The sequence below is a fragment of the Lissotriton helveticus genome, chromosome 10 (genome assembly GCF_964261635.1).
Source record: "Lissotriton helveticus chromosome 10, aLisHel1.1, whole genome shotgun sequence".
NCBI classification, from domain to species: domain Eukaryota; kingdom Metazoa; phylum Chordata; class Amphibia; order Caudata; family Salamandridae; genus Lissotriton; species Lissotriton helveticus.
Window position 1 is genome coordinate 95,585,583 of NC_136071.1, and position 12,751 is coordinate 95,598,333.

General features: G+C 41.5%; 1 protein-coding gene across 1 annotated transcript in view; it reads left to right on the forward strand.

The window, feature by feature from the left end:
• PKD1 (polycystin 1, transient receptor potential channel interacting) overlaps nt 1–8,593 on the forward strand; it is a 464,326-nt gene extending 455,733 nt beyond the window's left edge. The window contains exon 46 of the mRNA XM_078664851.1: nt 3,443–8,593. Coding sequence (XP_078520977.1) covers nt 3,443–4,096 — 654 coding nt within the window. The 3' untranslated portion in view covers nt 4,097–8,593. The remainder of the gene's footprint in view (nt 1–3,442) is intronic.
• The last annotated feature ends 4,158 nt before the right edge of the window (nt 8,594–12,751 follow it).

Sequence of the window (12,751 nt, forward strand, 5' to 3'; positions counted from 1 at the left end):
TCACTATTAAATTATATTCACTAAATTTGCCCCAAGGGAAAGAGAAGAAAGGAAAGAAGTGGCCTAGTGTTGCAGTTGTCAACAGAACAATTTACTATGTAAATAAATTGCCTGATCCTTGATAAACTGATTTATTTTCCTTTTGCCTCATTTCCCAAAGTGTTTTATGTCTCACCAGCAGTTTAATCTTAATTGCATCTCCGCTGGCTTATGTTCAGTAAATTATCCAAGACCAGCTTAGATTGCACTCTGTCCCTTATTAGGGTTGGCCATAAATAGGACTAGGTGATATTACACCCGGTATGACTTGATACTGCAGTGAAGTTGACCGTGAGTATTACATCTATGTGCCGTAAAGGTATTAAAATGACACAACTAAAAGAACCTTAACTGGGTCAGCAATGCTTTTGATAGATCCACAAATAAGATGAGGCCTTAAAAGGGCCGATGCTTAGATCACCATTTGAGTAAAATGATACTAGTGATCATTTGGAGAGCTGATGTGTTTGTCCTGCAAATATTGAGAAATATTGAGTAAAGCTCAAAGGCTAAGCAAGGCGCAGTAGCGTGAGAAATATATACCATTTGAGGAAGCACCGATAAGAAAAGAACTCCAAAATCCCACAGTAATAATAGTAATAATAATAATAGATAAAATTATAATAAATCCATTCTAACTGCACGTGGTATTTCTTAATAAATGTAAATATCACAATTGAAAAGAACAGAATTATGGCCATAAATATATATTCCATCACTGTAACCTGCTGCATGTGGAAAACAATGCATGACAGTGAAAGTCAAGCATCATTTCTGTTTGACTACATCACAGATGTACCATTGTAAAACAGTCAATCTTCTCATTCAAGCCTTGAGCATTACTGTTTAGCTTGAAATCCAGTTCTGTTTGTGAAAATGACACAGTCTGTCTGCTTCCCTGTCATTATAGCTAAGGGTGATCTTTTCGAGAGTTTGCCGTTGAGTAGCATGAGCAGCATGTTTGGCTCCGTCAAAATGTTGTTGGAGTAGAGTGCTTTGCTTGTGTTCCCTGCGTGGTGTTGATTTATCCTTAGCATCACTTCTTTTTTGGCTCCCCCACCACATGAGCATAAGATCATAATGCAACCAGGATAGTTCATGTGTTTTCAAATGGGGTGTGTGTGTGTTTATTGCAATAGTGGCCCCCGCACATGCCACACTTAGTAGCAACTTCACTAGAAAATGCCGGAGCTCGGAGCTGCGGCAAATTTGGCAGCGCCGTGCTTCGACATTGTCAAAATGCAGGTATTCGCCGTATTCACCTAACGCTGGTGCAAGTAGGTTGTTTGTGTCATCTTAATGATGATCCCAGCAAGCTGGTCAGAAAGCTTTAGTATGGTTTTCATTAATATGCAAGAGGAGAGAATGGGGACATTGGAGTAAGGAACAAGATGCCAGCTTTTATGATTAATATACTCCTCTCCTACAGTCTTGCTTCCTCTGTATGAACCACCCTCAACCTATGACCAACAGAAGGGATGCGACGGAGGGGTCATTATTCCCCAGGCCCCACAATTGTGCTTCAAGATTTATTTATATGTTGTACTGCAGACCTGCAGGATCTGTCATGTCTTCTCTTTCCCTGCAGGACATATTTTTTTTAAAGTTTGCAACAGGTCCTGTGGGGACCCCACTTAAGCCTGTGGACCCAGCCCCCGCACATACGCCTGACGAGCCAGCTGCCTCCTACACAGCTCTCTTGCTCTCTTTCTCTCTCTTTCTCTCTCTCTCTCTCTCTCTCTCTCTCTCCCTCTCTCTCTCTCTCTCCTTCTCCCTCCTTGTATATTGATTCAGATGGATAGGAAAGGACTGCAGCTCTGTAGGTTGTGTAGAGCAGGAGGTGGTGCCGAGGACTGTATGTATTACATTCACTACTGTGAGTAACTGTTTAAACCTCAACATCCTGTTTAAAAATGTATTAGTCATTCGAGCATTATTTGCACCAGGCTCTTGGAGTCTTTCAAGCTTCTTATTCTTACAAATACATATATAGGAAAGGGTCCCCGTAAAAGTGGTGTATGCCAGCGGGCCACACACAAAAGGGAATTAGTAACAAATTATAAAAAGACAATCAACAAAATTTCCAAAGGTAATAAAGTTTTATTACCAAAGAGTAGAAGACAAAAATTACCTTCAATACAAAAATTACAGATTTTCAGTATTAGCAAGCCCCAAGGGGGGGGGGAGGAAGGGAGAAGGAGAGAAAGAAACTAGAAGGTAAATAAGAGAAAAAAAATACACAGTATTGATAGTGACCTGATTATTACAAGATTACATGACACTGTACAAAAATTTTTAACAATATAAATATAAAGGCCAAAGATACGGCCCAAATCGGACAATTCACAAAATATCAAAAAACATCCAGCACATATGGTAATTCAAATTAATATGGGTTGTGACTGGTGTATCAACAGAAGACAAACAGTCGACGTTTCGACCCCTAATAACAGGCTGAGTAAAAGTCCTTTCACGGGGTCTTCATCAGGACGTCATACAGGGAAGGGGAAGGGGCCACACTGTGGGAGGAAACATTTAGACTTTAGTACAAGGTGAAGACGACTGTTTGTCCAAGTCTAAACCAAGCGATTAATTGTTGTCTTCTGTTGATACACCAGTCACAACCCATATTAATTTGAATTACCATATGTGCTGGATGTTTTTTGATATTTTGTGAATTGTCCGATTTGGGCCGTATCTTTGGCCTTTATATTTATATTGTTAAAAATTTTTGTACAGTGTCATGTAATCTTGTAATAATCAGGTCACTATCAATACTGTGTATTTTTTTTCTCTTATTTACCTTCTAGTTTCTTTCTCTCCTTCTCCCTTCCTCCCCCCCCCCTTGGGGCTTGCTAATACTGAAAATCTGTAATTTTTGTATTGAAGGTAATTTTTGTCTTCTACTCTTTGGTAATAAAACTTTATTACCTTTGGAAATTTTGTTGATTGTCTTTTTATAATTTGTTACTAATTCCCTTTTGTGTGTGGCCCGCTGGCATACACCACTTTTACGGGGACCCTTTCCTATATATGTATTACCTAGCACCCAGGTCCCCGTGACTACATGGGTTTAACCCCCCTTTTATGTAACTCTTATTCTTACAAAGCACAGACATAGCTACTTAGAATTCCACTGTATTACCAGGTAGACATACAAGGGGAAGAAGAGCATCTAATTCTCACAGAGGAGTAACTTCACAGGGTAGAGGACCTTTTATCTCTGCAGAGCACAGACACACTGGAAGCCAAAATGTCTTGTTTTCAAGCATCACAGGTTCACAAGAAACTCAAAAGCCTTCTTATCTAATGCACGGCTGTGGAAAAATATCATAATTAGCAGCTCTGTGAATTTAATCTGATCTACTGATCTCCATTTAAAATCTTGATTTCTTTTTTCTAGTTTCGCCATACAGTGAGGTTTGAAGGAATGGAGCCATTACCTTCGCGGTCATCCAGCGACTCCAAGTCATTTCTGGGCCCTACTCTCAGCGCCGCATCGGACACGTCCTCTGCCTCCCTCTCTTCAAGTCAGCTAGACAGCCTGAGCACGGTGACTGTCTCGGACCACCCTGAGGTTGACGCCAACATCCAGCGACTTGTACCCGTATTGGAGACCTTGTTAGTACACTTCGACCGGGTGAATGAGGCAACCGAGGATGTATACCAGATGGAATGCCAGCTGGCCGAGGCGCAGAGCCGCATCACTAAAAAGAAGTACGTACGCATGACAGAGGAGCTCCTGACCAGGTACTGCTTGGCAAACAACTACCACCTGGCGCAAAGACGGCATCGCAGAGGGAGGACCAGTCCCAGCAGAACCACTCCAGGGCTAAGACCTCAGTCTTTGAGAGCAACCCCCATTCCCGCTGTTAGTGCTTCCCAGCGCCAAGGAGAGAGCCCAGGTTCTTTACGAGGCAGAACTGCACACACTTTCATGGGGACAGAAGCTGTTTCTGCCCTGCTGCCTCATCAGAAGACGCGCTCTGAGGGTGCGCCAGCTAAAAAAAGGAAATCCTTCCGGACCAAAAATAAGGTGCATCCCAGTGTGGGATAAGACATGTATGCATGCAGTAAAAACTTGTTTGGGGCAACCACTGCTTACAATGCATCTGCTTTTTCAAGGTGAGCTGGGAAGGAAGCAATTTCTTCCTTCCACCACGACATGGGATTCTCCCACTTTCAAGAAGCACACATGGGGTGCTCGCAATTTGGCTTCTGGTAAGCCGATGGGCCAGTAGTCTCCTCCCCCAACAACCCCTTTTTTGAGGAGAGTGATTTTCAGGGGGATAATATTTCTACCTATGACATTTCGGGCTTTTACCTGAAATGTTGGGACCATTGTTTTTAGCAGACAAGTTTTGATCTCGTCTCGGCAGCTGAAAAAAGGTAGGGCATGGCTCCTTCTAGTGTCATGTTCATTTTAATTCCAAACAGTGGTACAGATTGCATTTTCACGTTTCAAAGAACATGCAAAGCCATATTGCTGTCAGTGGCATCTGGGAACTGAAAGTTGCACAGAGTAGCTGGAAAGGGAATGTGATGTGTGGATAAAGGGGAAAAAGAATAGAGTATGGTGGAACCCCATTGTCTTTTACGATGAGTTGGGAGTGAGTAACAGTGATGTGGATTGTATGTCATAGTGGACAGGAAGAGGATGTGTTGCAGTAAACAGCAAGAGGATGTGCTCCTGCAGAAGTCATTGAATGAAGCAAAGTTGATGGCAGGTACTTATTCGGGGTAGCTCAGAATTGCCCCTCAAGGATACACGAGACATTCAATAACCCAGAATAGGTTTTAATGCTGGCGTTAAGACCTAATTGGGTAGTGGTGCACCAGTGACCCCTCTGCTGCCTGGACCATGGGGTGTAACAAGATGGAGTGTCCGACAATTGTTTGAGTTAATCGGAATAACCCAAAGCACTTAACCACAAAGCTTAGGACGGCTGCCTTAGCAGAGACTGGATGTTTCATATGAGATCACAGGATTTGAATATTTCAATGTAAAAAATGTAAAACTTGTTTTAGGGCTGTAAAGCAAGATATGCTATGTAAAGCACCTTATGGAGGTGTGTGCCTGTGCATGCTCCACTTTGAATTCTTCTTGGCCAACGAGAAGCAAAAGATTGCACCAAATAAATACAAACATACGTACACCATGCTAAGACCCACCAGCACATCGACAAGCAGCAGGAGGACATTTTTACAAAGTTGCTAGGCCCTGCGCTTGGAAACATGGAAACAGCTTGGAAGGTGGTGGACGCTTTGTTAATATTGGCATCCAGTATAGCCTTTCTAGCCTGAAGTGTACTGTAGCTTACTTTCCAAGTCTTCTGAATTAGACAGAAGGCTCAACTTTTTACGGTTAATAGATACGCTATTTTATTATTTTTCCCCTGCTCACAACTTCATCCACTCCAATTTAAGGGGGCAAATTACATTCCCCTGATTTTGCATTCAAATATTCCTGATAAATGTCCTCAAACGTTGGCCTTTGTGATGGTGAAAGCAAGTAAAAGCACAAGGCCAGTTGTATCCCTGCACTATATTTGATGTAATGTAAAATATTTTAAAAAGGTAGAGCACAAACTATTTAAACTATAATTCCATTAAGTAATTCACGCAGTATTTACTGGCGCTGTGAACCGCAAGTACGGGAAACAGTAGGAGTTTGCAAAAATGAACAGCTCAGTTCCTGTAACACATTTATCAATTTAAAGCTGAAAACAATCATGTGTAACCTAATGTACCCACAAGTTGGTAGTTGAAGGTTCCAACCTCTGCAGAGCAATGTGCCCTCCTATGGCCCATATTTCTGGTTGATCATAGAAGAAGGACTAGCATGAGAAAGACTGCCGTCAGTTCTGCTTGCAGCCATCTTGGAACAGGGTACGTGCAATTCAGTGCAATAAGAGCGCCTCTTGTAGAACACTTATAGCCATAAGCTGTAACAATTTTTTTTTTTTTAAATTGAGAACTTCCTTTTGCTAGAAATATTAATTTGTATCATTTGTAAGTATTGTAAAGCACTTTTATTACAAAAAAAACAGAGTTGTTAGTTTTAAGTTGTAATCTTTTTTTCCTGTTAACCCCTAAAAATAAAAGATGTTACTATACATTAACCATCTAAGTGGCCCACATCCCACTGAACGATGCAACAGTTATTACGTGTCAGAAGATATGTTATAAATACTTAGAGAATTTGCACAGTCCAACTAAAAACAATGGAATGGAATGTTACCCATATCAATTGCCAATGGTTAGGAAGCACCCAAACAACCTCATTCATCACTTTTTTTTGTTATCCATTACCATATCTAATACGGTTAACTTACAGCAGCATCTTTGCATTTTTACTTTGTCCCAGGAAAAGTGGTCAACCTGCAAGAGGCAAAATCAGTTCTTGAAATTTTATAATTAGCAGAAATATTTATGATAAAATTCAATTATATTCAATTTGTGCTGAAGCTCTACATGCACTGAATTAAACTCCTCAGTTACTAAGATGACAGCCATGTCCATGTACATTAAATTGCAGCTTTGTCATGATGGTCCTCTTGCTATAGACACTGTGTGGGTCCTTTCTAGAGAGTAGAGCTCGTATATTTGCCTTCATTCCTTGTACAGTTTTGAGTGTCCAATCCTGTTTTGTTTAAGCAGCAGTGCTGCCCCTTGTGATCACTGAGGGCAAACCCTAAGTATTTCTGTGTGCCTGCAAATCCCTTCAATTTTGAATCAACATAAAAAAATTCTGCAGGTTTTTATGTATTTTTATTTTGTGTGGGTGGTTATTGTATTTTTAAGGGGTGGGCAAAAGTGGGTGTTGGGAATTTATTTTAAAATTGTGTCTTCTTTATAGAATATCTTGTCTTAGCAAACTTATAGCTCTGGTTTACTTTTTATACATGTACTGCTCAGCACTTTAAACTTTGCTTCCTCCCAGATAAAGGCACATGCACAAACGTCTAAATCATGATAATGTATCATAAGAATGAACAAAATCAGACAGTATTTTATCTTATGCTCTCATGGTGTGAAAAGAGAAAACCCGGGCCTGGGAATATTAGCCAAGCTGGTGTTTGAAACATATTAAAGCCTTGCTAGGAATGGCTAAATATTCGAGTTAGAGCAGCAGCGTACTTACACATTAAGAATAGTTTGTAGCAATTAGACACAAGAAAATTATGCAGCGCTGGTCATGGTGAAGTCTCGCTGATTCTGGTGAAAGGAGAAGTTCATGGCTCAATCAAGGCTGGGACTAATGAGTTGTGACACTTCCCCCTTCGCCAGGAAGGAGCATTAAAGAGAGTTTACAGTGCCCATTTGTGTGGGTGTACATGTCAACAAATGGAAACAATTTGGTTGAGAATCTATGTTTTTTGGCAATGTTTCCTGTTACATAGTTGATAAGATTCACCCCAGGATTTGATGTTTTTGGATATCCAGTTAAAATATTGACAGATAATATCTAAAGTTATTGATTTGGGATAAAGATATTGATTGAGAAGGTATAAAGTTGAATAAAATAGTATCCTTTATTGAAAACTTAACAAACCCCCAAACACATTGGAAGAAACATTGCATGTGCCACAAATAATCTAAATATGTACTAAGCTGCCGTTTTGGAAAATGCTTTTAGGCAAAAAATTAGTACATAGGCCTAGGCCTATTGGGGTGACTGTATCGGAGGAGGGAGGAAGGCCAGGTGGGGATGAAAAAAAGAAACCTCTAATCCCAGTATTTCATATTTCCCACCCATTTCCCAGTTCACACCATGAGAGTCTGTAAGTATCTTGAATATAAAATGTGTATATTTTTGTAGGTTAATGTTTGCTATATTTTCATAGCACTATACCAGGACTGATCGAAGACGTGTAGAAAACACTATGTTAGGAAGTTATTTAAAGGATGTACTAGGTGCTTCTTGCTTTTTTTTGTATATACATGATCAGGTGTGCTCGGATGAAGCTGTAAACTTAGGTGCTAAGCCAGATGAACGGTGCATCCTCTGCCAGCCTCACAAATATACCCCAGTCCCTCCCTCATCATGATGCAAACTTAAACGGCCCATCAAGCAGATTTGCATGCCCCCTTGCCTGTACCACAGAGCATGAGAGGCAGGCAAAGCAAAGCCATGTTAATAAGCAAACGCTTTTATCGACCATCACCAACCAAGATCTAAACCAGTGTCTTAATAGGTATTGCTATTACACCTCTCAATGATAATCACGTTGTCGACATTGGGCAGTGGGTGTGTAGGTGGGCCGGGCAACATTCAAACTTGTGATCATAAACACTTGGCAGCGGCGGAATGCTCGATCTACTAACTATTTTACCAACTGTGGAGAAATTAGCTAAAAGGTTTCTAAAGAATAAATGTTGCACTCAGTGCTGAGCTTAACCCCTCCCATGCTCATGACGAGCTCAGCTCGTCATGAGCCACGGTGGCCGTGTGCTCATGACGAGCTGAGCTCGTCATAACGGTCAGAACGCCCGCACGCGGGGCTAATTCCCCTGCTGTGCTGAACGTTCTACAGAAACGGGTGTGGCGGTGACGAGCTCTGCTCGTCATGAGCACATGGCCACCATGGCTCATGACGAGCTGAGCTCGTCATGAGCACCGGGGAGCTGTGCGTGCCCCCCCCCCCCCCCTGCCCCCCAGCACAGCGGGGAAATTAGCCCCGCAGGCAAGGGGTTAAAGGAATTTTAGACCTTGCCTCCGACTATGTGGTTTTATGTTGTCCTCGCTTGGGAATTCGCTACAAAAATCCTTTATATTGTGCCTTGGAGTACACGTCACACCTATGCTATGTTCTTTTTAAAAAAAATATAGATAGAGAGATGATGAATTCATATTACATGTTTTGCTACTTTTATAACACACAAATCATTGGTTTCAAATTCATATTTCACAGGGAGCATACAATTTATATGACCTGTTTTGCTACTTTTATTACACATTGAGTATTGGTTTAAAAATCCCCATTTCACAGGGATGATGTCGTACCCTATGAATTATCAATTGTATCCAAAAGGAATCTTAACTACACTGTTGCCATTTGTTTAATCAGAATTTTTTTTGGGAAAGGCAAAGAAAATCTGAACATTGTTGACCGAACATAGCTTCAAACATCTCACACTTCTATAGATTGCTTTTATAATAGCACAAGAGGTTTTTACTGAAATCACACCTAGTGGTTCTAGGCACACCCACAGCTTGGGCACCATCAGACAGTAGGCTAAGAAGTTTAAAAAAGAAAATCAAAGGAAGCTAGCCTTTTCCATCTATGCACCCAAGACCTGGAACAACGTTCCTGTTTCCATCAGAACACCCCCAATACAGCTTAGGAAAGAGTTCGAGACTCACCTCTTTAAAGTACACTACGTCACAGTGCATTGACAGTACACAAACCAGCTTCCTGTCCTATTTCTTGTTGACTTTATGTTTGTCTTTGACCCTGTACAGTGCTTCACTACCTTTTAGGTAGGTTTGCGCTATAGAAATACCATAGACATACATACAGATGATAACCTTTCCAGTGTAACCTGCCTTATAACACTTCTTTGATCTTCTATTGTCTTGCATTATGTCTCCATTCCAGCAACTGAATTTTCTAGCAGGCCAGATGTAGCTCAATCCTCAGTATTAGATCCATTATTCCACTTGGGTGCCTATATCCTTAGATAGCACCTCGGTGCACCAAATGGAATCATAGAATGCAGCCTTAAATTTTCACATACTCGAATCCCAACCCTTTTCTAGCAAAGATCACATAAATAAACAACCCTGCAACATGGCTTTGAGCCATAACCTGTTTAAGATTAGATTTCCTTCATGGTTCATATTTATTAGTAATATGTATCTAATGACGGAGACATCATCAATTTGACATTACCCTAACTGATCCTGAGGCCAATTGTATAGCATCTTGACACTATGATAGGCACACCAAGCACTATTTTACTGGAAGCGGACCAAAAATCATGCCAAAGATGACACATTACATGCAGGGAACTGGGCCTTAAGCTTAACTGCAGTGCCCCAACAAAGACTAGATTGTAGCTGTACAGACAGAGGTGTGGTATAATTTCTACTTGGTCTAAAGAGTGAATACGGACACTTGTGGGAAGGAGAGGTGTGCAAATTAGTAAAGGACATTGTCAGCTAAGTTTGTAAATTAGTTTTCAAATTTGCAAAAAGCAATTTATTGCAAACTCTTGCGAAAGAAGGTTTCTGCACAAACATATATCCACTAGATCATTTATGGTGGAATTTAAGCACAGTTTTGCAGAGGTGGCAAACTTTGGAACTTCATGAAGTTAATTTTTTTCACCTTCCCAGAACACAATCAGCAAAACTATAATTTCTGACACACCCAACATGCATCAGTACAGCTAACCATTCATCACTAAGCAAGTATTAACAGGTGAAAGGGAATAGTTTGGTGAACAACAGGTGTTTTCAGGCTTCTAGAATAACGGTCTGTTCTGGTGTTGTGAAGCCAGGCTGTGGTCAGCAAACCAGAGGGAATGTCTTGGGGCACATAGGTGTATTTTGTGTTATACAACTCATTGCCCATGTTATTGCTCCTGGATCCAGCAGGGCAACAGGTTCCAGCCCTATACATGGCCTGTGAAGACTCAGGACTTTAATCAGAACTGGGATCCCTGTATTCCTCTAGAGTAAGTCCCTGACTTCATGCATGCACATCGGCAATCACACATTCAATACCAATATATTGTTTTTAACTGGCGAGCAAAGTATTCGCTTCTCAGATAGTGTTCATGCTCACTTTGGGAACATCTATCCTCAGGGAGGAGTAAACCAGGGGAGTCTTGTAGTCACAGATTTGTCAAAGGTCTCCCCCTGTACCTCAAACCTATTTGGCATTTGTTCTTCCTCCTGAAAAAGCCAGCTGAAACAATAGCCATGGATAGGGCTGAAACATGTTGACCTGCTCGATACAGGAACAACATTCTCCAATGACATTTCAATCTAAGTTTTAATCACATCATCTCCACCCCATTATTACAGAGGGTATTTTCTTTGGGTAGGTGAGCAATATTTTGATGTTAGTCCTTTGTCTGGATCCTTCACCCCCTTATACCTTCCAGTACCACAACTGAGGGCCCACCCGCCAATAAAGGATCCTTTGGCAAGTGTGGGATGACTGATGGTGAAGCATGAAACCCAGGGGTGGGGTGTGAGATCATCCCATACATTTTTAAGAATATTCACCAGGGACATTTTGATAGTAACAGGAGTAAGGTTTTGTCTGGAATCAGGAACATAGAGGCACTAACATTGAGCCTGTACAGCGCTATGTTTGTTTTGTGTGGCAGTTGTGATAATATGTACACAGGAACACACTAGAGGGCACACAGGGGCAGGTTTTCTCTCAGGCCTGAAAAAGGATTTACCTAGAAGCAAACCCAACATAGCTCTCTGTAGGCCAGCGTTTCTTCTAACTCTTAGATAAGCCCAAACAAGAACTGTTTGGTAGCAGTAGTACTTTTGGGAAACTCCCAGAGTCTTGGTGTAGGCAGAGCAATAGTAGACGTGCTCATATCATGGAAATATCACCCAGGGACCATCACCATTTAAAGCCACTAGACTTGCACAAAAAGCCTATCTTCTCCAATCAGAGACAAAAAATGACCCCCCACCATTGTTAAGAGGCTACAGGGCATGCACCGTTCATACCTGGCAACACCTGGATGGTGACAAATGTCATTGGGGTGGCCACTGCCTCCACAATGGCTGCATACTTAGGTCAGACTTGTAGGTGCTTGCTCAGATGAATGAATGAACTGCGTGGGAGTCTCCAGGTAAAACTGTCAGGTTTTATTTATTGCCTAGAACATGAATAAAGAAAAAAAGATAAAAAGAGGCAACATTACAGGACGACGCAGAATACGTAATCCTACCAGCTGGTTAAAGTTATTCTATGTATTCTTTTTTTTTGTACGAAGCGGTATTCCAGAACAAATGTAACAGAAAAAAAGCGCTTTCCTCCTGCAAAGGAGATGAACCCTACGAAACGCAGCTTACTTCCAAAGTGTGGGAACGATTCTTATGTGACAAGGTCAAATAAAAAACAAACATGATTGACTGCAGAATGTTTGATGGTCTTTCTTTCTCAGACTACAAGTGTCCTCCGTAAAGGTGAAAATCAGCATGTGGCACATGACAAAAAATGTGATAGGTGATTGAACAACAAAGCACTGGTCTATGGATGTAGAATTTTCCATCAGAATTGTCAATCAATCAACTCGGATTTGTAGAGCACGACTAATCACCCATGAGGGTTTCCAGGCACTGGGTTCTTGCTGGGATCAATCGAAGACCCAGGTCTTAAGTTATTTTCTGAATTCAGGTAGAGAGGATGATGTTTGGAGGTGCGGGGGTGGGGGGGGGCTGTTACAGGACTTGGCAACGAGGTAGGAGAAGGAGAGTCCTCCACTGTGGCTTCGGCGGATGCGGGGAGTGTGTGGGAGGGAGGCGGAGTGAAGGTGTCTGGAGGGTGGTTGGAAGTTCAGGCAGTGGTTGATGTATGCTGGCCCTTGGTGGTGGAGGGCCGTGTAGGCGTGTAGAATCTTTTAATGTGCAAAAGGGGGTACTTTATTATATGCGGCATTGGGTACTTTATTCCTTGAAATAGGTTGGTAAAGCATCAATTTATACCAGCATTCTGTCAATCCACCTGGTTAA